Source organism: Pelobates fuscus, chromosome 2, assembly GCF_036172605.1.
Source record: "Pelobates fuscus isolate aPelFus1 chromosome 2, aPelFus1.pri, whole genome shotgun sequence".
In the NCBI taxonomy this organism is placed as follows: Eukaryota; Metazoa; Chordata; class Amphibia; order Anura; family Pelobatidae; genus Pelobates; species Pelobates fuscus.
The window spans coordinates 406229865-406254365 of NC_086318.1; the positions used below are offsets into that span (position 1 = coordinate 406229865).

The 24501-nt window shown below is 38.1% G+C and overlaps 1 protein-coding gene across 1 annotated transcript in view; it reads left to right on the forward strand.

Annotated features, from left to right (window-relative positions):
- Positions 1-24501, forward strand: part of EPAS1 (endothelial PAS domain protein 1) — a 95648-nt gene that overhangs the window by 47118 nt on the left and 24029 nt on the right. The window contains exon 2 of the mRNA XM_063443920.1: positions 7562-7752. Within this exon, the coding sequence (XP_063299990.1) occupies positions 7562-7752 (191 nt within the window). The remainder of the gene's footprint in view (positions 1-7561; positions 7753-24501) is intronic.

Sequence of the window (24501 nt, forward strand, 5' to 3'; positions counted from 1 at the left end):
GCTTAAACCAACTACTGCTATGAAACAAGTTGCCAATTGAGTCAGGCAGTTGACTGAGTTATGCACCAACTAAGGTGGTCAATTTACTGCATAACTATCAGTTCAAAAGACTTTGAACATACCAGCTAATCAATCCGTAACATAGTTATGGATCGTGAAAGAGAGAATCCCTTTAGAACATGTTAATGGTATGCATATCTATTGCAATATGATCATTTTCTCCAAACATACAATGTATCATTACCATGTGAGGTCTATGGAATTGCCTCCCAGTGATCCAAGGTGTGTGTAAGTCTTCCCTCATACTTTGTGTCCCATTCGCCAGCTACATATGCTGCTGTTTTCAGCCTCCCTGTATTGTGTTATGGTCTAATCCTTCTTAGCAGTTGCTTGACTATGATCTAAGGTGCCTTAAGGAAACATTATCAGCATTAGATAAGAATGAAAGGATGTAGTCAGTTAATTTTATTACCACTGAATGTGTGAGAGAGACACTTTGTAAAATGTGTAAACACCACTTTAATATCCTGTCTACTAGGACACACACATTAATACATGTTAGAAGTTACCAGTTTGTAAACAAATATTTCAGGGGAATATATGCTATTTTTTCACATATGAAAAATGAAGCACTGGGTATCCGTTATTACTGCCTGTCTATGTGTCAGTTTTCTGTCTGTTAGTCTGCATCTGTTTGTGTTTTTTTATTGTGAGTTGTTTTTTTTGTTTTTTTTCATTGTTTGTGCAAAAACAACAAAACAAAACCAGGTATTCTTATTGGTGGGATTCCTTTGCTCGTAGCTGCAGTCTATCTTCTGTAATTTTACATTTTGTGCTTATATTGCTTTGCGGAAATCCTGCAAAACTTATAAATCATGGAAAATGAAGTCATTCACATTTACTGCACTGGTTAGTGTAAAAATCAGTGAAAAAGGAATCCGTGTTACTCCATTCTAAGCAGGTTTTGTTTGTGACAGTGATTAGTTGAGTACGGCCAATCTGTAAATTAAGAAATATCTGTATTGTCACTGAAACAGTAGGGGTCAGACCGCCTGAGGGAAAGACAAAAAAAAATTAATCTAGAGGCAGGCTTACATAACCGGTGTAGGGGTGGACGTGCACTTAGCCTCATAGATTCCAGTCCAAATAAATCTTCTGCACTAGGCATCAAAGAGCAAGGATGTCTCAGGGGATACATTTAAAAAACAATTTTTATACTTTTTCCATGACCAAAACTTTCTAGAATTAAGATGCTCTCTCTGCATGTTTGTCTTTAGATCAGCATTCCTTTACTTTAAGTTCAAAATGTTTTTGTTAAGTATTCACACTAACAGTGAGATGGAGAGAGTTGATAAATTGGGCAATTTTTGCAACTTGAACTGTTTTACAAGCAAGAATATTAAAGGAATGTATTGGACGGCTCCATGTACTGTAAGTTGCCTTACAGTATTACATTAAACTTTAATGAATAAAGGATTATTAAAGTCACCCAGACCACTTCATCTCAATGAAATGTTCTGGGTACAGGGGTCATGCTGACCAGTGGTGTATTTTGGTTTTGCGCTGCCCTAGGCATGATGAAACTCTGGCACCCTCAACATATTCACTGACAGAAACGCATACACACTCAATCACAGAGACACACACTCACTTAGTGTCAGACACACACACACATACACTCATTGACAGACACGCAAGCACACTCATTGACAGACACACATTCACTGACGGACACATACACACTGACAGACACAAACATTCACTTCAGTGACGGATACACACATACACATTCACTGACTGACACACACTGACACACAGACACACTTACTGACAGACACACACACACACACTCACTGACAGACACACACATAAAAATTCCCTGACGGACACACTTACACTGACAGACACACACACACACACACACACACACTAAGACACATATACATACACACTCACTGACGGACAACAAACACATTCATTGACAGACACACACACACTCTTACTGGCAAACACACACAGATACACTAAGACACATATACAGATACTCACTGACAGATACATACACACTGATAGTGACACACTCACAATATATATATATTTTTAATTTCACTCCACCCAGCCTCCCTACCTTTGGGAGTGCTGGCATGGAGTCTCTATTTCCCTGGGGTCCAGTGGGACTGCTTGGCTGGCGGTCAATACAGGCAGCGAGGGAGCGCTTTCCTCTGAGCTGCATTTCCTGCTCAGCTACCGCGTGCACCGCTTACTGATGCAAGGGCCAGAGTGACGTCATATTCCAGTTCTGACATCACTGCGGTGCGAGCGAGGGGTCTGAGTAGGAAGAGCTCCCTGCTTCTACCTGAACAGCTGCCCGCCTCGGTGGACAGCTCTTGGGGGGAGGGCAGGAGTTTGCCACCACCCTGTAAGTGCCGCCCAAAGCTAATGCCTTGTTAGCCTCGTGCTAAATACAACACTGATACTGACAGTTACAAGAGGTTCTTCGGCTGCAACAACATGATGTCACGTCATGTTATAGCTTATAAGAAAGCATTGTATTCAACTATTTCCTATGAGAAGCATTGAATGCGCCTGCAGCAGGTCCCCAATGCTCTTCTATGAGAAGCACTGGATGCATATGCAGCAAGTCCCTAATACTCCTGCATTTAACTTATCGATGAAGGCAGCGACACTTCCTCAATGGCGTTGTGGGAGATTGAGTGGCCTGCAGCGTTGAGGGAGTCTTGGTGAGCAGTATTAATTTTGGAAGCTAATTTTAATTTGGTTTTAGTCATAGTCTTTTGACTAAAAAGCCATTTGTTTTAGTTTTAGTCGACTAAATCTTCTGTAGTTTAGTCGACTAAATGTCAACTAATGGGTTTAGTTAAAGCCTCTATCTGTCTATTTTGCCCCTTCCACAGCCCCTCTGTGCAGTGTTAATTTTGCTAGCAATTTCAATTTAGTTTTAGTCTTAGTCTTAGTCTTTTGACTAAAAGGCCATTTTGAATTGTTTTAGTCTAGTTTTAGTTGACTAAGTCTCAAAAAATGTAGTCGACAAAATGAACACTGTTGGTGAGTACACAAGGATCGGACTGCCACCTCAATGAAGATAATCCACCTTGTTGGCAATATAGTTGTTGTTAAATGTTTGATGACTGGGTACGTGCATCTATTACATAATTTATCAAACACCAAAGAAAAAGATTGGGAAAAATTAAGTGACTTTGGTAAAATAATAAAATACATTGAGTAGACAAAATAGTTTGTCTGTTTTTTCAGAAGGTATAATGCCAATGTTCTTGATTATATGTTATCCGTAGATAATGAAATGTAATATTTGTGGAATGGGTGACCTGTGACATTGCGTGAACGCTATGTAATTATTTCTATCTTTTGTTTAACATTCCATTCATGCTGTGAGTTAAAATGATCTAAGTATTAATCCAAAATCACAATTTTCATTGACTCATTGGCATTCATTCTAGTCACATATAATTGAATAGATTTGATTGTGGCACTTTTGATATTACTTTTTATTGATAACATGGCTCACAAAGGGGAGAAAAGGGGAGAAAATATCTTGGCTCTATGACCTCTGTTTAAAAGGTTACACTAACTCTTTTTATGAAAGTATTTTTTTAATATAAAATAACTAGGTGTCCCCTCTTACAAAACCTATAATTAAAAAGTTAAAATGTATCTAGAATTCAGTGCTGGGTGAACCTCCCAGTTGTCTTCTACTCCTGCCTCTGACGTCACTGCTCTCTGATCGTGGTCCAGTCAAATGCTTCTCTGAGCCTCGTAGGATAAAGAGTGGAGAGAGGAAAGGAGGGGATTTGTTAAAAATTAAAATAATAACTCTGAATGCAGGAAGCAGGAGGCTGTCTCTTGAGAAACTCATTACACCTATCACAAGCGAGATGACGATAGATGTAATTTTTACACGGAACAGAGTACAAATATCTCTGTTTGTGCAACGTTTTAAGCAGGAACAAGGCACAAACAAACTGCTACCACCAAGTGAGTACTGATTCACCTTTGCCTTAACAAGTACTGGCCTAACCTTATGGTAATCTTGCCGTATTAAGCCATTTATTTTGCCATACGACTTTACCGTCTGCTCGAAACCGATAAGAGATGACATCTCATAATTTGCACAAACCTCTTCTGTTAGCAGAACAATTTGCTTAAATCGTTCATGTCTTTGAATTTGACCTGTTAAGGGCAAGCAGATCGTATTAAAATGCTTTACAAAAACTTGTAACTAATTGCAATTTTTGGCTCTTGAATCACAAAATCATTGGCGTTTTTTGAGGTTTATCTACACCCTTCAAATTAGTGAGTAACCTTTGTGCCTCTATAAAGTAAACAAGCAATAGTATTGTAGACAAGAAACATTCAGGAAGAGAGAGCCTAGAAACATCTCTTTATGGCCACTAGGAACTTGCCTCATCTCACTGCCATAGAAGTGGATTACTGTCAAGTTTCATTACTCAAGGTATAGGCAGACTCGTCATATAGATCACATCCGCTCATCAAATGGATATCAAAATAGGTAGCTTCCTGGTCAAAGGTTGGTGCACGTGCACCTTCCCCATTTCATGCCTTTTTGTGTGGTTTATGGAGCGTGGGTTGAAGTAAAATGAATAAAAAGTTAACCTGTAAATTTGGAGAAATTATTAAATTGAAACTGTAAGATATTTCACTGTTTCATATCCCCTTTTTGCATAATCTTTAAACTGTCATCAAATGACATTAATGGTTCTCGCAGGCTCAGCGGTGACTCATTTTTGTGCTTTAGGTCATCATAAAGGGACAATCAGTGTAGCAACTACCAAAATCTAAAGACCTTGTACATATAGAAATATTATGCAGTTTGTTTTTAACTTGCCATCCATTGAAATCGCATTTTGACCTCCGTTTGTGCATTTTTTAACAGAGGCTTAGTGCAGTGTTTACTGTAATTATTGTAATTTGAAAATATGAGTTAAGAGTTTGCAGAAATGAAAAGCAAGTGTAATCTCTGCTGAGTTGTTTTACATTTGACCAAGCCAACATCTAAAATGTCACTTTGACCTTTTGCTCTATTATGTCTGCCTATTACATTTACAAATGAATCCCGTTTTAGATTTGGTGATGTCTCTAACATCTTTCCTCCCAGTAACACGTTTACTTGTGTTACATTTAGTTTTGTATTGCAATGCAATGCATAATACAATTAAGTCCATAAAGCCCAACTTATCGTCCTCCTTGCCCAAGTGCCAATTATGATGTTACTCTACTTTAAGCAGAGGGATTGCAAATACCAGCCTTCTCCCTCAGTATATAGAAACTTCTGTACATCAAAAGTCACATGTGCATTGTGGCAGCCACAAACAGTGGAAAAGGGAGAGAGTTCTTACTCGGAACACAGTGAGCACACTACAGGGTATATTTTGCCCACTGCAATAGGAGCCCCCAGTGCAATGCATTGTATATATTCTTAGTGTATTATGTGTTCGGCATTCTAGTGTAATTCTCAGCTGCATCTCCAAGAAATGGCATTCCCAGCCAATAAATCACCGTATTTACTTGAATCTAATGCGCACCTCATATTTTAAAGCCTGGGAGCTGAACATTTTTTCAACTGCTGGCGAATATGATACGCATTAGTACCAGAACATACTACTATACAGCAATGTGCGTTATTATAATTTTTTTTGTTTTGTTATTTTATTATAATAGCCCCTCGTAGCTCAAATTGCTCCTCACTTAACGACTGGGTTCCATTCCTACGACAGTCGTTAAGCAAGGACCGCCCTCTTTACGGTGCGAAATGCGCCGTTCAAATTCACTGGCGAATTTCGAATTTCACTGGCGAATTTATTTGACTCTGATGCGCATTCAAAGTTTGGAAAATATATTTTGCCAATAAAGATGCACATTAGATTCAAGTAAATACTGTATGTCTAAAGTTGAACAAAACGGGAACAACTACTTTAGCCAAAGGGGGTCAGGTAAGTGTGGTTCAAAATGGTTCAAAATGTTTGGACTTCTTATTGTGGGAAGGAGGCAGGGGACTCCTGGCAGCATTAATACTATAATGTGTGCTTATATTGTGCTTATATATTATATATATTATTCTGTGGCCGAGGCAGGTATTAATAGTTGTAATGTTGCATTCTCTCCCATTATGATCCTTTCACCATGGAAACCAGCAGAATGACTCTTAAAATTAAACCGTATCGGCTCCAATTGTGACTTGATAAACCTGGCCCATACTACGTTATGAGAATCAGATCAAAGGTTTAACCCCTTAAGGACACATGACATGTGTGACATGTCATGATTCCCTTTTATTCCAGAAGTTTGGTCCTTAAGGGGTTAAATAGCTCCCGAGTGACTGAGTTACTGCAAAGTCCTAAACAGACTCCACAAGTGTCATAGATGAAATAAAGTGGTACTGGATTGTCCCTCCCACCGTTTACATTAGTTTTAAAAACAAGTGATACAGTAGGTAAATGCATTCTGTTGCTTTGACACCAAAAACCCCTGAAAGCATTAACCCCAATTATGTTTTCTTGCCTGATATTCACGCCCTCAGTAATAACAGCCGTAGAAAATGACAGGTTTATATGTTTGGTTTGTCAGGTGTTTCTAATTACGCCTGTCAGTCATGATTGATAATATTCTGATCGCTGCATAATCCTTCCATGCTTTCGTCACTAATTTTCGTGCCAAACTAGTGGAACTTATTTTCAAACTCTACTGTGTTTGTTGGAATGTTCTGTATTGGACATATTTATATATCTCCGAGTATTGGTCCTTATTAGCAGCCCTTGTATACTAAATGTTGCTTCTTGTCTTAAAATTGAACTTAACCAAACTATTTGGACTCGAACTAGCAGAATTGCATGGTCTAGATCAGGGGTGGGGAACCTTCGGCTCTCCAGATGTTTTGGACTACATCTCCCTTGATGCTTTGCTAGCATTATGCCTGTTAGAGGATTATGGGAGATGTAGTCCAAAACATCTGGAGGGCCGAAGGTTCCCCACCCCTGGTCTAGATGAATTGAATAATTTTCGTGTAAAGCAAATGCTATACTTCAATGGCAGTTTCTCCTGAGGTTTTAGAAATACTTTTTTTACATAGATTAAAGGGAAATGCAGCTTTACACAACCAAAGAATAGTGAAAAATATAAATGTGACCAAAAAATAAAATGCAACAATATAAGTTTTTACGTACATATTTTACATTTCATGCTTTTTATTTCAGTAGTTATAAAAATACACTTTTTAAAAATTGTTTTGTAAGTTAGAATATTCTGCCGTATTCCGCATAGCCAATAAAAGTGTATATGCTTAAAAAAAAAATGGTAGCATACCATTTGTGATTTGTGATACACTTTTATATTGTGTAACTATGTTGAACCTTTTGATCATGCTTGTTGTTTATTTTATATGACAACTAATTATTAACCTAATCTGAAGTTCCTTGGTTTTTAGTATTATTATTTTTTTTAAACACAGCTGTGCTAGTTCTTTTTTATAGTTGTTAACTCTATTTCCCTTCATTCGTCCACACAGAAGCAGTTCAGAAAGAAGAAAGGAGAAATCCAGGGATGCTGCAAGATGTCGACGAAGCAAGGAGACAGAAGTCTTCTACGAGTTGGCCCACCAGTTGCCGTTGCCTCAAAACATCAGTTCACACCTGGACAAAGCATCCATCATGCGTCTGACAATCAGTTTTTTACGTACACACAAAATATTGTCATCAGGTAAGCCTTTTTCCACCATTATATTTCATTCATATATTCTGTGTATATTCCTTTGCTGCACATGATAAAAGGTTTACAGAGGTGTATGTGTATCTCAACATCTTTAAACATCTTTGGTACCACCATCAACGTTGAGGAACAGGAGTTTGTGCATACACTGGATGTTATTCAAGTGCACATGATTATCATTGCAATAAAGACATAGGGGAAGATTTATCAAAGTGTTGTATTCTGAAAGTGTTGCAAAGATGTGAAAGGTGAGGAGTCACCAATGGAATGTGCCTACAGATTCTTCTAGTTTCCAAGGTGATTGCCCCACATGACGCTTTAATGAATCTCCTTTATTGAATTGTAGTTGCAGTACAGTATATCAAGCATGCAGACATGATCAAGAGTCAAGCTATAGTTCTGTACAACAATGGTATGTTGAGAACAAATGAATTAAGATACTTTGGCTATGGTTAGGAATGTTGGTGACAGACATCATTCTAACTTCTCAGAAACAGCTGAACTCCTGGGTCTACAATGCTACAATGACTAGTAGTAATGTAAAATGGGGTGATATAAACTATTCATTGTACAATAGCTGTGAGGCCCAAAAAAATCCTTGATAATGAGATAAATCAAAGGAGACCAAGTTTGTTCAAACTGATGAAAGAACTATGAATGCTTTGTAAAATTATTGTACAAAGCAACATATTTTAATCCATAACATCTCAGTCTTTGGAATGGTAGCAACAGAATTCCACACACTGTTCGAAGCCTGCCAGCTTTGGTTGTAATGATTAGCTACAGTGCACACGTAGTCACCAAAACTAGACAGCTAATGTAAAACCTCACATGTTTTGGTGACTTCATGATGTGCTGTAACTTAAAGATGGTACCGTCAGATTTTGGTGTAAATCCTTTTAATCTATTCAGCTTTGTGCCAGTGACGATAATATTAGCAATATTCTTAAAGTTTTCTTTTTAGATCATCAAGTGAGCATCATCTGATGTCCCCTTTGCTGACAATGTGCATCTCTTTATAGTCACAGGTCACATAGTTTCATATAGATACCTTCATCAGTACAATGTACATTGGCACATTATCTCAAGATGGTGATGCTTAGATATGTGTCCATCAAGCCTTTCTCATATCTGTATTTACTGTTGATCCAAAAGAAGGCACAAAACCCAGTTAGAATTGCTTTCAAGTTTGCAACAAACAAGGAAAAAAATCCTTCTTGACCCCAGAATGGCAGTCAGATATCCCCTTTGGATCAAGAAGCTATTACCCTACTAATTAGAAAAATTATATCCACTAATATTATGTTTTTCCAAGTGTTTCTGCAATTGCTGTTTAGACATCTGTATAGACTCTGATAAAACAACCTCTTCAGGCACATAATTCCACATCCTTATTTTTATCACTGGAACAAACCATTTAATTTGCCTTGGACTAAATCTCCTTTCTACCAGTCTAAAAGTGTGACCTTTGGTGTATAGATACAAACATGACTAGAACTAAGTTCCCACAATGAGCTGCATGGTGCCCAGATCTCAGTCCCCTAGAGCATTTTTGAGATAGGATGGGAAAGAAGATTTGCAGTAAAAAATGTACAGCAAAAAAAAAAAAAAAACATTTGAGGAACCGTTTTGAGGCTAGAGAGTAAAAAAACAAAGCACCCCAAAAAACACAAATTCCAGCAGCTCCATAGTCTAGTATTCGTGAAACAAGGTTGCTTTTTAGTTAGCACTTAAAAGGTAAACCTAATGAAGGAGCCACAGAATGTATATTTCTGTATGTTAAATACTTTTCTTTCATATCAGGGAAATGTGTGTTCCGTTAATTCTCACTTGATGCACTTTTATGTTTTGGCAAAATAATGCTTTTAGTTTCCTGAGCTAATGATCTATTTTAGTCTCTGCTCATCTCCATGAAAAAAAAAACTTTTAGCTAGTCAGTTGGAGTATGTTCTGTTTGTTAAAGCACTTAGACTTCCTGTACGTGTGATAACATTAATCATTATTTCTCCACTTGGTCTCTCAAACGTGGCTATTAACATGTACCCTGTGGTTTAACTCACAATTTTGTACTGTCCAATAAACCACTAGTATAAAGAATACAATTACATTCTAATATTGCGCTAAGCAAATTTTGACAAATGCTAAATTACATGTTGTTGTCAAATGATTAGTTCTGCTATTTAGTCTTTACCTTTTCACATTTATACATTGCCTTTGTACATTTACAGGCTATTTTTTTTCTTCACAGAATAACATTTTACATACCTTACTGAAGGTGACCTTGTCATACACTAATTATGTGACCGATATTAAGGAGAGATGTCACGTATAAAATTATTTTTAGTATTCTTTCCACTTTTCACCTGTTCTTAGCAGATATGTTTTTGGAAGGACTGAAAATTGAAATTAGATCTAGACATTCACAAATCCATTCCTGACGTGGGTGCCTCCATCTTGGCTCTTTGGCTCTCTGTCAATAATCTTTATGAACAATAATATTTATGCCACTGAACATATAATATTATTGTTCTTCTTTTTGAATGATGTGCCTTGGTTGTGAATGGATTGCACTGGATTGCGATGTCACGTGCTAAATCTTTTTAAAGGAAAACAAATGTAATCACGCAAAAAGGTTAACTGAAATTATAGGTAATTTTCTCGTTTTATTCAATTTCCACAGTAGTGTCAGTTCCACTTCAAGGAAATTTAAAAGAAATGTTATAACACAATTATTCGGCTCCAGTGAATACTAGGGTAGCAAAAAAAAACATAGCTCTAAAATTTTTATGGAGCAACATCACTGCTGATAACCGATAATGAATCATTTTGGAGATTACATTCCACACAAGATGGAGAACTTCTAACCCTTGGATGATGAGCTAATAAGGAGTTTATCCTGCTTTAACTGATACTTAAGCGACTATCTTTCAAAATACACACATTGACCAAGTAAAAACAATACTGCATTTCATTTTCTTTATGACAATGGTACAGTCATAGTGCATATGCCAATAATTGACTGGCAAGCATGAGCATAGTTTGTGTACTGCAGTTGATGTGTTCATTCCCTGGTGAAATGTCTCATGCTTTGCCAGAGGAATATAGGAATAGAGCAAAACCCAGGGTGCTGGCACTGGCAGTGAAGCTAATATTATGGTCATAGCGGTTTCTGCCCTTCTTTGGAGAATGTCAGACAGATAAATTGAGGCAGAAGGGAGGAATGAATAGGCAGTGAGTGTCTATACTAGTGTAACCAGGGCCGGTGCTGGACTGCTTTGCACCATAGGCAAGACTAGCTACTTGCAACCTCACTCCCAAAAACAAAATTACCAACTTCAATTTGTAAAAATAGATTTGTAGAAAAAGTCAAAAGCATAAAACCAGAAACTTCTATATCTCCTTAGCCCCTCTGTGTGTGTCTTCTCCCCAGCCCCTCTGTGCGTCTTTGCCGCCACGGACCCTCTGTGCGTCTTGGCCCCCCACCTCCCTGTGCGTCTTTGTCCCCCCGACTCCTCTGTGCCTCTTTGTCCTCCCGGTCCATCTGTGTGTCTTTTGTCTCCCCAAAACCTCTGTGTGTCTCTTTGTGGCTTCACAGCATGGCCGCACAGATTATGGTAGAGGAACCTTTGTTTCCTCTACCCGGTCTGACAGTAAGCCGTTCGGTGCATTTAGAGGGCAGTTTCCAGTCAGACAGGGTAGACGATACCGAAGATCCTCTACCACAATCTGCTCGGCCATGCTACACAAAGCCACAGGAGGGGGAGAAAGAGTGGGAGCACTTTGCAGTGCGCTCTCCTCCTGTCGGTCACACATACACTGCGCCTCCCAGGCTGGTGCACTCTAGGCAGCTGCCTAGTTTGATCAGTGGTAGCGCCAGCCTTGAGTGGAGCATCCACAAATCTGGCATCATGGTGGCCACACCAGTGGTGGAATACTGATAAATATTTTAGCTACAAGCTCTTTATGATAAGTATTTGCTGCGTTAGGATCTGTGGGCGTTTAAAAAAAAAAAAAAGAAATCAGCAGAAAATGTATCGCATTTATTTAAAATCTTGTCCATCGTTTCCAAGGTCCGCAGCATATTTTCCTCCTCGTTTCTATGAGATGTAAATGAAATCTTAATTAAAACAAAAAAGAAACACCGGATATCTGCTTACGTGAATCGCTTCAATGATCAGTCGCTTTGCATGTGAACCTTTTAAAATTAATGTTTTCTCAAAGTATTAAAATGATTTGTTCTATGCCGTTCAGTCCCAGACTTTTCCAAGTAGTGGTTTTGCAGTGATTAATTAAGTTTGGTTAGTAAATATAATGGATTCGAATTATATGCACACAATTTAGATCACAGATAGCCAGAAGCTATTTATCTTTGATGCTTCCCAGGGACTTGCTGTCAGATAAGAACCAGTATGGTCGAAATCAAAGCCAGACAGAAATGTAGTATTACAGTGAATGGGAGCCGGAGATGGTACCGTGTAATGTTTGTTTATCTTCATTTGTTCGGGGTGTAATTTTCCGCAAAAAAAGGATATTTATTTTTACAAAGTAAAAGTCAGATGTTTCTCTAATTTCCTCCATTAGCCTGGGAAATGTAGTTCTTTGTCAATTTTTGGACAAAGGGGTATAATAAGGTAACAGTACCATATTACGTCTTTACAGCAGCCGGTACCAAGTCCAGCCACAACGGTCTAGTTTTTCTCATCCTTTCAGTAAAAGTGATTCCTACAATCCATTTTGTCCCTTAAATTTAATTTTCCTACTATTTTGTGAAATGACTGAATATCTGGACTGTTTTGCTTATTTGAAGCTTGATCGGAGTTTCTTGTCTACTGTCATTAGAGACGGTAAGAAATGCTTACTTCCACCTCAAGGGCAATTTCCGAGCATGATTGAATTTTTCCCCCTTGCTAACCTTTGTTGCCAGGATATTTCATAAACTTGTTCGGCAAATAAAAAAAATAATTCTCTGAGTCTGGGCATCTCTTGAATTGAATGCATTCACTATTAGGAAAGGAACAAAAGAATTAATTGAGATGGGATTGCTGTCCAGATTATGAAATTTCTTGGTCCTGTACCAACCCAGTGACTGGATCACAGGTGGCACAGCAGAGCTAGTGCTGTAAAATAAAGTGTCTCTGCTCCTATTAAAGGGAACTCTGTTTTCTGTTAATGAATGCTTTGGGATGATTTGTGACTCTTTCTGATTTTTCTAAAGACTTGGTATTATACTCTAATGTATTGAAATATGAACATGCCAGTTTAATAGTATTGGATAGGGATGCACCGAAATGAAAATTCTGGGCCAAAACCAAACATACAGGATGTCCTTGGCCGAAAACCGAAACCGAAAATAAATTTTTTTCCCCAAATGATTTTGATGGGATAGGCCCATTTTTGGCCGAAACTTTCGGTGCATCCCTACATTACAGACTATTCGTTAGTTTATCATCCATATCTTACCCATTGTCCCATCTTGATGTATCTGACAAAAGTGAAAATAAAGATTGTAAAGATTTATATCACGCACACTGTTTTTAGGAGGGACCCAAATCCATCTGTCCCTCTTTTCTAGGAGCTCCATATTGTTGTTGTTGTGTCTGAGTGTATAACAGACGTTCACAGTAATAATGCTCCCAGTAATGTGTCTATAAACTATAATGATCGTGTTTAGAAATCAGTCTGTGTAAATAAGATACATTGTTCTTGTTCTACATTACATTTTAGTTGCATGAATTATTAGTAAATCTCCTAACATTTCTCAGAACAGCCCCGCCACTGGCCACAAACTCACTCACACCCCTAAAATGAAAGTGTCCCTCTTTGTCCATTTGTAATTTTGGAAGGTATGCACATAATATTTTCTGTAATTTTTTTTATTTTTGTAACTATTTCTTAAAGCGGCACTGTCACACCAAACATACCTTTCTCCCGTAGTTTTCTCTTCTCTTCCTCTCTCAGAATCTGTTCTTTTTTTCTTTATTTCTGGTATAGTTTTCTTTCAAATATAAGATAAAGCGGGAACTACTTTTATCTTGCATATTTTTCCTACGCCTGACTTTCTCTGACACAAAGAGGAACTTAAGTCAGCTTCATTTCCTGTTTCACTGATGAATATTGTGGGAAATGGAGCTGACTTAAGCTCCTCCTTTGGTCAGAGAATGTCAGGTGTAGGAGAAATACATAAGACAACATAATCAATACTTTATCTTAGATTTTAAAGGATCACTATAGTGTCGGGAAAACAAACTCGTTTTCCTGACCCTATATCATCCTTGGGGGAGCCTAACCCTCAGGGTCCCCCTCCCGCTGGGCTGAAGCCTGAATACCCCTTTAGCCACTTACCTTAATGCCTCGGCGCTGGTTACCTCTGGACGTCCTATGGACGTTCTGCACGCTGTATGGGATTTTCGCATCCAGTGTTGCAGAAGCGCCTCTAGCGGCTGTCATTAGGACAGCCACTTGAGGTTGGATTAACCCGCCAATGTAAACATAGCAGTTTCTCTGAAACTGCTATGTTTACATGTGAAGGGTTAAAACCTGAGGGACCTGGCACCCAGACCACTTCATTGAGCTGAAGTGGTCTGGGTGACTATAGTGTCCCTTTAAAGAAAACTAGATCAGATATGAAGAAAAGAAGAACAGATTCTGAGAGAGGAACAGAAGAGGAAACAATATGAGAAAGGGACGTTTAGCGTGACAGTGTCTCTGTATTTTTATTTCTACTCCACCTAATGTTCTGAGGTCTTTAAGTTGTTACATCAGCATTTTTAATAGGTGTATTGTTGTATGAGAGAGTGAACCCTGTGTGGTAATTAAGCAGTAAAGTTTTGTATATTCAAATTTCGGTGAACAGCTGTGATATAAGTCTATGCCAAAGATCATTTGCTTCCTGAAAAACACTGTAAAAAAAAAAAAAGTAAATGCATGGGTCATGTTCAAAAGTAGATTAGTGTCAATTTAGACTAAACAGTTTATACTTGTTTTAATTGTGAACAGATACTAACGAGTGGAACCTTCGCTCTGGTGTGGTTTCTCTAAAGAATTAGACTTGTGTAAAAACCAAACAGGAATGTGATAGATCATTTAAAACGGATCCTTACAGCGTCTTCGTAAGTCAGTCAGTCTCATTAAACCAGGCATCCAATAGTGCTGTAAATAGTTTTTTTATATTTTTTACATTATTTTTGTTATAATTTATATATAGGGGTTGGAATTTTTTTGTAACGTCTGAAAAAAATAACATTTGGAAATCGACACCTTTTGTATTTAGCTCCATTCTGTAACAGAGTCTGGCATTTTCTGTCCTAAAAGGATCGGTTTAAATAAAATAACAATTCAGCATTATTGCAAAGGGTAAAATGCAGACACTACCTCGAATGCACTCCTTTGGTAACAATCACTGTAGGTATAAGGTTTTATTTTCTCTCTCACTTTTTCCATGTGTTTTTATTTTATTTTATTTTATTTATTTTTTGTCTTTTAGCAATATTACCAGTACTTTTTTCACAATACAAATAAACCCACCATTGCACCTTGCAGTGAGCAGAGAACGAGGAGGACCAGTGTTTTTTAGTATTTCCTCCTGCAATGCTGTGCCAGGTCTAAACTGGATTGTGATGTCAGCTGGTGAATTTTTAATATACATTTAAGAAACATGAAAAATATGAATAACTTATAGCTGTTTTTCAATGTTTTATTCTATAGTGTTTCCAAATAAATGACATTAGAGATGGTCCCCATTTCAGTTTGGGCAGAAGGGACAGGGAACTTGCAAACCATGACTCTTGAATGGCTTAACAGAGGCGATTCACTGAGAAGGCAAAGTTCCAAATTAGTCAGTTGACGTTACAACCCCATCGAAATGTGAGCTTGTTTTTCACCTCTGCATCAATCATTTTATTTATTCTTCCTGTTGTGTACATTATCATTGCCAGCATGCGCTAACGCAATGTTAATTGCTGCCTCTTAAAATAGTTGACATCAATTGCTCAGAATGAAACCATGTTGTCTTAACTATACAAACAGAAAAGCAGTGAATAATTCTCATTCTTGCTATAGCTTGGAAATTCTATCTTCCAGGCAACTGCAGATTCATTTTGTAGCCCATTGAGATAATCAAATGCTAAGCAGAACTCTTTAAAAGAGACTGTCACCTAAACAGAGGTTGTAGTTTGAATTTAGAACTTGATGGCTACTTTGTTTAGTAAATGTGTGAGTGCATAGATAAAGAGGAAAGCTTTTAATGGCTGTGTATGTGGACTCCATGCCCAATCCCAGCTGCAAGTAGAAAAGTAAAGGCTCTTTCTGTTTTTGTTATTATTATCCTTTCTGACTTGTAGCGGGTGAGGTGAGGATTAGATTGTAAGCATTTTAGACTAGAATGTAGTGCAAATAGACAGTTCTTGGTGCCAAAAGTTCTCAACCGTAAACGAGTTATTTTGTGCAGATGTACTTGTCTTGTGGGTTGTAGGGAATCACAAAGTGCACTTTGTCTGAAAAATGTAATTATTTTCTATGTTCCTTTTAGCCTCCTATCATCATTCTTGACAGCAAAACCAAAGCCTTATGGATTTCTCTTAATTCAATCTATAGCTCCTGGAGTCAGTCCTGTATTAGGCATACATCTTTTATGCAGTCAGTAAATGTATTGCTGGAGACAAAATAAAATCTGTGTGTGTAACTTCCATGGATTATAGGACCAGGGCAGGACCATTTATCCTTGCAAGTGTCATGGACTCGCCTTTCAGGGCTAGTATCTGGACGTGCAGTCAGCCTGAGTGTGGCTCCCAAAACTATGCAGGTTTATTCACTAAACATTAAAATGTGATGTACGGTTTATGGTGAAACTAACTGCATAGCTCCTCTTTCTGGCTCTCCCTTGTCTTGTTCCTCAAACTAATCAAGGAACCGGCCTATTAAGAGCGTTCAGGTTCTCCCTTTCTCAGTTATAGCCCATTGTAGTGGTAATGGTCCACGCAGTCTTTGCGAGCTGTCCTCTTCATTTTTGATAGACTAAATTTGCTGTTGGTCAGATATCTGTTAGTGACCTCCTGCATTATTTGACCACCCATGAACAGCGATAACATAGTGGGAGTACTGGGGGTGAGTTTGAGTCCAGTTTTTGTCTTACTGCTTGAAAATAAAGAAAACCAATGTCTAGCTGCTCTTTGCATCAATTCAGTTATAATATACATTTGGTTGTTTAGTTTTCTTATTTTGTACACCTGGAATGATTAACATAGACATCACATATTCTGTTGTTGTTTTATTGTTTTACAATGAGCTATACTGGTTATGATGCATTGAATGTCATTTCTATCAACTTAATTTACATTGAGGAATATGGTCTCCTTACAAAATGATACCGCCTCCCTTACTAAACCTAATTGCCCATTGTGTAATTTAGTGTCCACTGCAGTGTTTTCATTGTGATGTCAAAGAAGATGGAACACCAACATGATCAACTGCAGCCATTTGACCTACAGTATAGTGTTCCTATTTATGATCTCTATACACGGTATATAGATGGCGGTCATTAAAATCCTTTTGGTTGACCAACTTGGGTCCAAAGCTTTGCAAAACAATGATTTTGCCTCACCCCAGACACACAATGGGTTAAGTGGATAAAATAATGGGGTATTTACATCGGCTCCACTTTTGTTTGTTTGGTGTTTGTCCTTTTACAAACTTTGGCCCTGTGACTTGCCAGAAGGATTCTCAGTCAGTTGCTGTCTGAAAACAAAGCTATGTTTTGCACTTATGTAACCCGTTTAAACAAGACATCGCTGTAAAATGGCTGAAACACAGCATTCTGTTTAGTTAAAGGCTGTCATTCATGTTCACAGCTGCCGTACTTGCCAGATAATGTGTTTGTGGCATCATTTTGCTAAATCGTTTAGGGTTGTGAATAAACAGATTTGGGTGCCTTTCACTCCTGGCTATGTTACTCATTTATCAACACAATACAAACCTGTTCAACAGTTTCCTTGTTCCATGCTTTAAGTGAATTAACGTCTTTTTGCTGCAAGGGAAATGCTTGTCCTATTCAAATTGACCTGGGATAATGAAAGTCTTTTTGTTGAATTGGTATTTGAATCCGTAATTAGGATCGGTTCGTTCTTTTGCTCTTTACACTTATGTGGTAATTCAGGCCCTGCCACAGACCCCTTCAGTTTTTAAGTGGCCTGACCCTCCTCTTCTCTAAGTGGACTTACCTATTATGGACATCACCACTGACGCCCACAGGTGACGACCCCTCCTGTCCTAATCTCATACCTCCCAATGTTGGGAGGTATAAATTAGCAAATGCATATTTTTCTTGATTTGCTAAAGAATTGTACATGTATTTCCGGAATATTATGTGTGACATCCAAATAATGCAGCAACCAACACCAAATTGGAATTTTTGGGGGGGATGATAGGGTCGCCTGAAAATTGTGTGCCTGCAAATACATGTGATGTTAATGTACTCATGCACATTTTCCAGAATGTTTCCATACTGTGACAGTTTTTTTGCGTGAAGTGCTGCCAAATTATGACTTTTAGTATTGATATCTAAATATATAGTTGTCTTTATTGCCCTCAGTCCCACTCTTAGAAACGGCTCAGCAGGGCCTGTGCTTCAGGCCCTATATTTGGTGCTGATGTTCCTCTAACAGACATCCTGTAGATTTGGAACAGGATATGTCTACAGCTAGAAGGTACCATGGTGCAGGCTAGAATCCTATAGTAAGCAGAGCTATAGAGCCTTCTCTGATTCAAGAGCATTTGGTTCTATACGAGTACAGTCAAAGAGGCACATCTACTGTGGATTAACCTTAGTACCTGCTCCCTCTCTGCTCCTATCCAGCTTCCTGCACTTGAGATCAGAATAACATATTTTGTGTGGAGATAGTGGAGAACCCCACAAACAAAAAAAATGGGCTGAGCAAATATTTCTTGCCCCAGGTCCCACAAATAGCAAAGGTGGCCCTCATTGCCCTTTTAAACACAAATAAAAGCACTCTATTTTCCTTTAAATTCTTTTTCCATAGAAGGATGCCTTCTGGTAATTATGTTGCTGTAACACTGTGCACAGGTGCTAACTTGCCTTTAAGGCAATGCTAGAATGCAGTTAAGGGCATACTAAGGTGATGGGGTGCGTAAATGTCTGCATTTTAGTAAATCCTTAGCATGTTTACGTGGAGAAAAGTAATTCCCTTTTCTTACCTCCATACAATAATTTGCAAATACTGGTGAGTATTTATCTGGCTTGATCGCCTGATCCACCTGCACTATATGACAACATTCGACATTCTTGCTAAGGTAGCTTGTTAAGGTACAAGGACAGTTTGAATAATTGTGATTAATGAACATTGTGTGATAAATCTGGAATCCATACAACTTGTTAAACTCTGCATGCTAATAAATCTGCACACTGCTTATCAGTAAATATTGTTCTTCTTTCTAATTAATAGGGTGGAAAGGTGATGATGTTTAATGAGACTCATTATATAGGCACCCAGACAACTTAAACTCAATAAAATGGTCTGTGTGTCATGCCCTTCTCGCTTTAACCCTGCGATTTTAAACATTGCTTTTCTACAGGTACAGCAATGTTCATATTGCAGAGTTTAAATGCCTCTAGTGGCTGTTACACTGACTGCCACTAGAGGGGCTTCTGCTGAAGTAGCGGAGTAAAACTCTGCTAAATCAGTCAGATAGTCTGATGGTGCAACGTGGTGTATTGCTGCATATGCACACTTGCCTTACAACGCTGGGAAACCATTGGATTGGCCTAGATCCTCAAAATTGATGATCTCAGCCAATGAGACAAGGCCCTCTGCAGAGCGAACAGCGCAGTGTGGGATAAGAGATAAGTAAAATATAATTTCAAGCCTTGTAGGAGGGGTGGTCACCTAAACTGTGCCTAAGACACTGTAACGTTAGGAGTACACATTTGTAATCCTGGCTCTGTAGTGTTCCTTTAACTCTTTCAGTTCCTATATCGATAAAGATAGATGTAAGTAGTATTTCATTTACTGGGGGTGGGTGCTCTTTTGCAGGCTAATGATACAAAAAGATTGAATTGAGATTTTTCTTTTCCTTTGGAGATCTCTGTTAACTTGATAGAGTGTGACTAGAACAATACACCGTCATTAGGCCATCAACTATTTGGCAAGAGAGCAGTGGTCAGTCTCTTACGTTAATCTGGGTTCTTTGCTATTTCTTAATCAAGAGTGGAGATTTGAGATTACACGATTTGGATGCTGAGACTTCTCATGGGACAGTGCTGACATTAGCCGAGTGGACATTTCTGATTTAAATCCATTCAACAATGAGATTGTGGCGTTGCCAAGAATACAAACAGGCTGACTAATGAGACAGAGATCAAATGAAGATATTCTAGTTAACAATTAATTAATGAGTGAATACAATTACTAATCATTGCATGGTAAAAGTAGCCGGGTCTGTGTATATGTATCTAAAAATGATACACTGTTTACTATATGTGATATGTACGTCTGTGTGTGCGCGTAAAAACCTGTTAATGCATTAATACGGCATCGATGTGAAGCTATGGTATCCTCCATCTCTACTGTACGTACTGGGACGGGTTTCTGTGACCATAGTAACACACTATTCTTGTGTGTATTTTTCTCACTGGCAGATTTTATTGTTTCATGTCTGGCTGCCCTGAAATCACCTGTGTGAGCGTGTTTTTTTTTTTTTTTTTTATATATATATATTTTTATGACAATACAGAATTAACTTTAATGAAATACGGTACATATTATGATTGTTGATGTTAGAGGGATATTCCATCATGTTATTAAGACATTATCATTTCTATCGTGGCAGCATAGGCCTTGATTTTAGTAATTTGGATATGTTTTTCAATTGATTCAATATTTTTAGATAAACTTGCTTCAGTTGTGGTGGTATGGGAGATACACTCTGAAGCCATATTTAATTAAGAGAGTTTATTAATGGAATACTATAGTGTTAGCAATACAAAGCGGTATTCCTAACAGTATAGGAATCCTCTACCCACTCCCCCTCCTCTCGCGGCCCATCCTCCAGGCAATGTAAACTAATAAAAAAAACTTTCTCAATAACCTGATTCCAGTGCTGATATCCCTTAGCGCTGGGTCAGGCGCTTCCTCTTCCTAATGTGCATGCATGGCAGGCTATGTGCGCGTTAGGCCTTCCCCATAGGAAAGCACTGGCTCAATGCTTTCCTATGGTATTTTTCAACACCGTGACTTTGCCTGAGCATGTCCACTGTAGTTTCGCAAACTCTGAAACCGCAGGAAGTGCCTCTAGTGGCAGACAGCCACTTGATGATGTCTTAACATTTAAGGGAACAGGGACACACTCCACTTCAATGAGCATCTCTTCAAAGTTACTCTAGAGACACCCAGACCACTTAATCCCAAGAAAGAGTTCTGAGCGCCATGTCCATTTCACTTTTACCCTGCAACTGAAAACCTTGACATTTTGCTGCAACGGATGTTTTCCTTGCAGGGTTAACGTGCCTCTAGTGACTTTCAGGAGGACAGCCACTAGAAGGGCTTCCATGGCTTTAATGGAGTTAAACTCTGTTATGGCTCAAATGACTCTCATTGAGAGCACGTGATTGGTGCAGTGCAATGCGGAGTTTTGTTGTGCATGCTTACTATCTCCCAATGGGATCTTTCCTATGGGAAAGTATTGGATTGGCTGAAATCATCAACATTGAGTAAAGCATATCGCTGCAGGATGTAAGGTAGGAAAAACGTACCTTTATACCCCTGCAAGGCGGGTACAACTAAATAGGAAGAGGAACACTATAGTGTTAAGATTACATGTTTTATTAGACACTATATCTACCCTGGGCAAGTTTAAAGATTGAAAAAAATAAAGTCACTATGTTGCAACATGTCTACCAAGCTGCAATACTGTCTGAGGAGGATGACACATCTTCACCTCTAGCCTTACAAAAGCAGCAGGATTTCAAAACATTTCCCCATGATAACCCAAGTGGTACTTGTCACACCTTTCTCTTGATTCTTTAATAAGCACCTTTTATTATAGGTTTTCATACAACAGATAGACATACTTAACTTTCTATTGCATCGTACTGTATTTTAATGATCTTCCTGGTGTGCAAACAGGCTTCCTTTTTGTAATTCCACAGAAATGGCAAAAAAGGAAATTTTTGTTATTCCAGTGTTTATGCTGATTCCCGACATTAAGATGAACAATAGCTAAATAAATACAAGCTTTTTTTCATCGTGAAATGATAAAAGATCCAAATAGCTAACTACCTAGCCTTCTCATTTGCCAAAATGAGGTGCAATTTGAAACGTTAACAAATAAACTGTATCAAAGCAATAAACTATCTGATGAAGAAGAAAATAACTCTGCCCTTAATAAAATGACTCCTCCACCTCCCCCCAGAAATCACACCTGAATCTCACAGAACTTGCATGAGATGAACATACCAACCCTACCCTTAAGCCTATGGCTACACTAACCGTTCACCTATCCTACTCTAACCATAACCCTATACTACCCCTAACCCAGCACTCCCCCTTACCCTAAAACAGGGGTAGGCAACCTTTGGTACTTCAGATGTTGTGGGCAACATCTCCCATATTGCTTTTTATAGCCATAATGGTGGCAAAGCATCAGGGGAGATGTAGTCTACAACCTTTGGAGTGCTGAAGGTTACATAGCCCTGCCCTACATTAACCCTAGCCATAACGATAACCCTAACCAAACTCAAAGGGATTCCCTCTGTTGACATAATTACTGACATCAGCAGAGGGATTTCCTAGCTTACATGGTACAAAGTGCTCTATACTGTGTGATTGCAACATGGAGAGAACAGAGTAGAGTCCCAGGTGTCCATTGATTTAACCCTGCTCGCACAAGAGGTAAAGGATGCCCTAATGGCAGGAATATATATATCATATGATATATATATTTATGATATCTATTCACGCTTAAATATGTGAATATGCTGCAGAGGATATATTTAAAAAAGCATACACAGAAATTACACTTTTTTCAGAAATTCCACATTATGTTGTATAACACGGAGTAAAACAGTGAAGATCATCTGTTAAAACTTATTTTGCACAACTTAAAGGGGACCTGTGACACTTCAGGATTCTTAACTGATTTTTCTCCAGGATTTCTAATATTGTTTACTTATACCTATTTTTTTTTTTAACAAACATGTATTTGTAAGGTTTGAAAAATAATATTAAATGTAGAAATCCTCCCCTTGTTATCATACAACTGGGTGACTCCGTTTTAGCTCCATTTCAATGATTGTTAAGAGCCCCCTTCCTTTATACAGGTCAGTTGGAATTGAGAAAGCATACAGATAATAAATGAAACCATGTTTCTCTTCCTCCTCTTGGTCTTCTCTAAACTGGATTCATTAATTTGCTAAATCTTTAATATAAATTTAAAAGGAAAAAAAAAGAACACTTTGTGAAAAAAGTTACCAGTGAAATTCATTGTTTTTTTAATTGGTGTAAATTTCAGAGAAGTGACCGTTCCTTATTAATTGCACTTGATAGATCTGGCCTTATATTCCTTCCGTGCTCTTATCCAAATTTAAAGCAGAACTAAAGATAATTGAAAGCCGAGAAAACACACAATAAATACAAGGCTCACTACACTTAATCAGGACAAGTTGTCCCGGTGCTTAAAGTGTCCCTATAATACAAAGAATAAAAGGTTCTTCTGACATAATTATTCTGTTGGCTACTTTTTAAATACTTTTCAAATTTAAAATGGCCCCTTAAATTTGAACACTGGTTTTCTTGTGTTGAGTGCACAGAAGTGCAGCAGAACATCAAGGTTTAAAAGGAAATAGTTATGGTACCAATAGTTCTGTATGGAGAGAAGCGTGTTACCTCTGAAGGGTAAAAAAAAGGAAATGGATACAGTGTCATTGGTACTGAGCCTTCAGAAGTTCATCACCTTTGGAAGGGTTAATGAGGAAGTTGTTGCTATTCCAATACATTTTGTTTTGTTGTCTATATAATTATAAAACAATAAAAGTTTTTGTTCTTTTGGAGTCTGTAAATATAGTATGCGTTGGTGTAGGAGCACACGGAAATGCGTTCTAGAACAAAAGGTCATACAAATTGAGCAAATTGGTGCAAAGGTACTCTTGCGGTTTTGGGATATGTGGACCACTCCCTTCTATGTCATAAAAATATCTACTGGAAACCGTGGGGACTTAATAGTCAAGAACATGACAATCAACAAAAAAACATTGAAATTACACACTAACCAAGGAATTGTGGAGAGCTGAACAGAGAACTGGAAATGTTAGTAAAATTAGTAAAATGGTAAAAAAGAAAATTTTAAATCACCAATTATGTTATGTTTCACACTTTACAGTTTTGGCATCAACATTCTGCATTAAAACCCCAGTAAATTATTAAGTTACTTAGTTAAAAGGTCCCGCTAATTACTTTGTACAAAACTGTGATATTTCACCCAACTATGTGTTACTTTGTATGTTTAGGAATGCTGGTATGTTTGACGATGCTTACAATACACACACGTATGCACACTGGTTCAGAATGTGTTGAGTGACCTTGTATTTGTCTTCATGTCAAGGAACATGAAATAACTGAGTCGAGGGTCTCCGTGCTGTTATGAAATTAGAAAGGTAATTTTACTGAGGGTAGGATTCCTATTTGTGTTATATTCAGATTACAAAGGCAGTAATACACCAGGTTTTCCATGTCA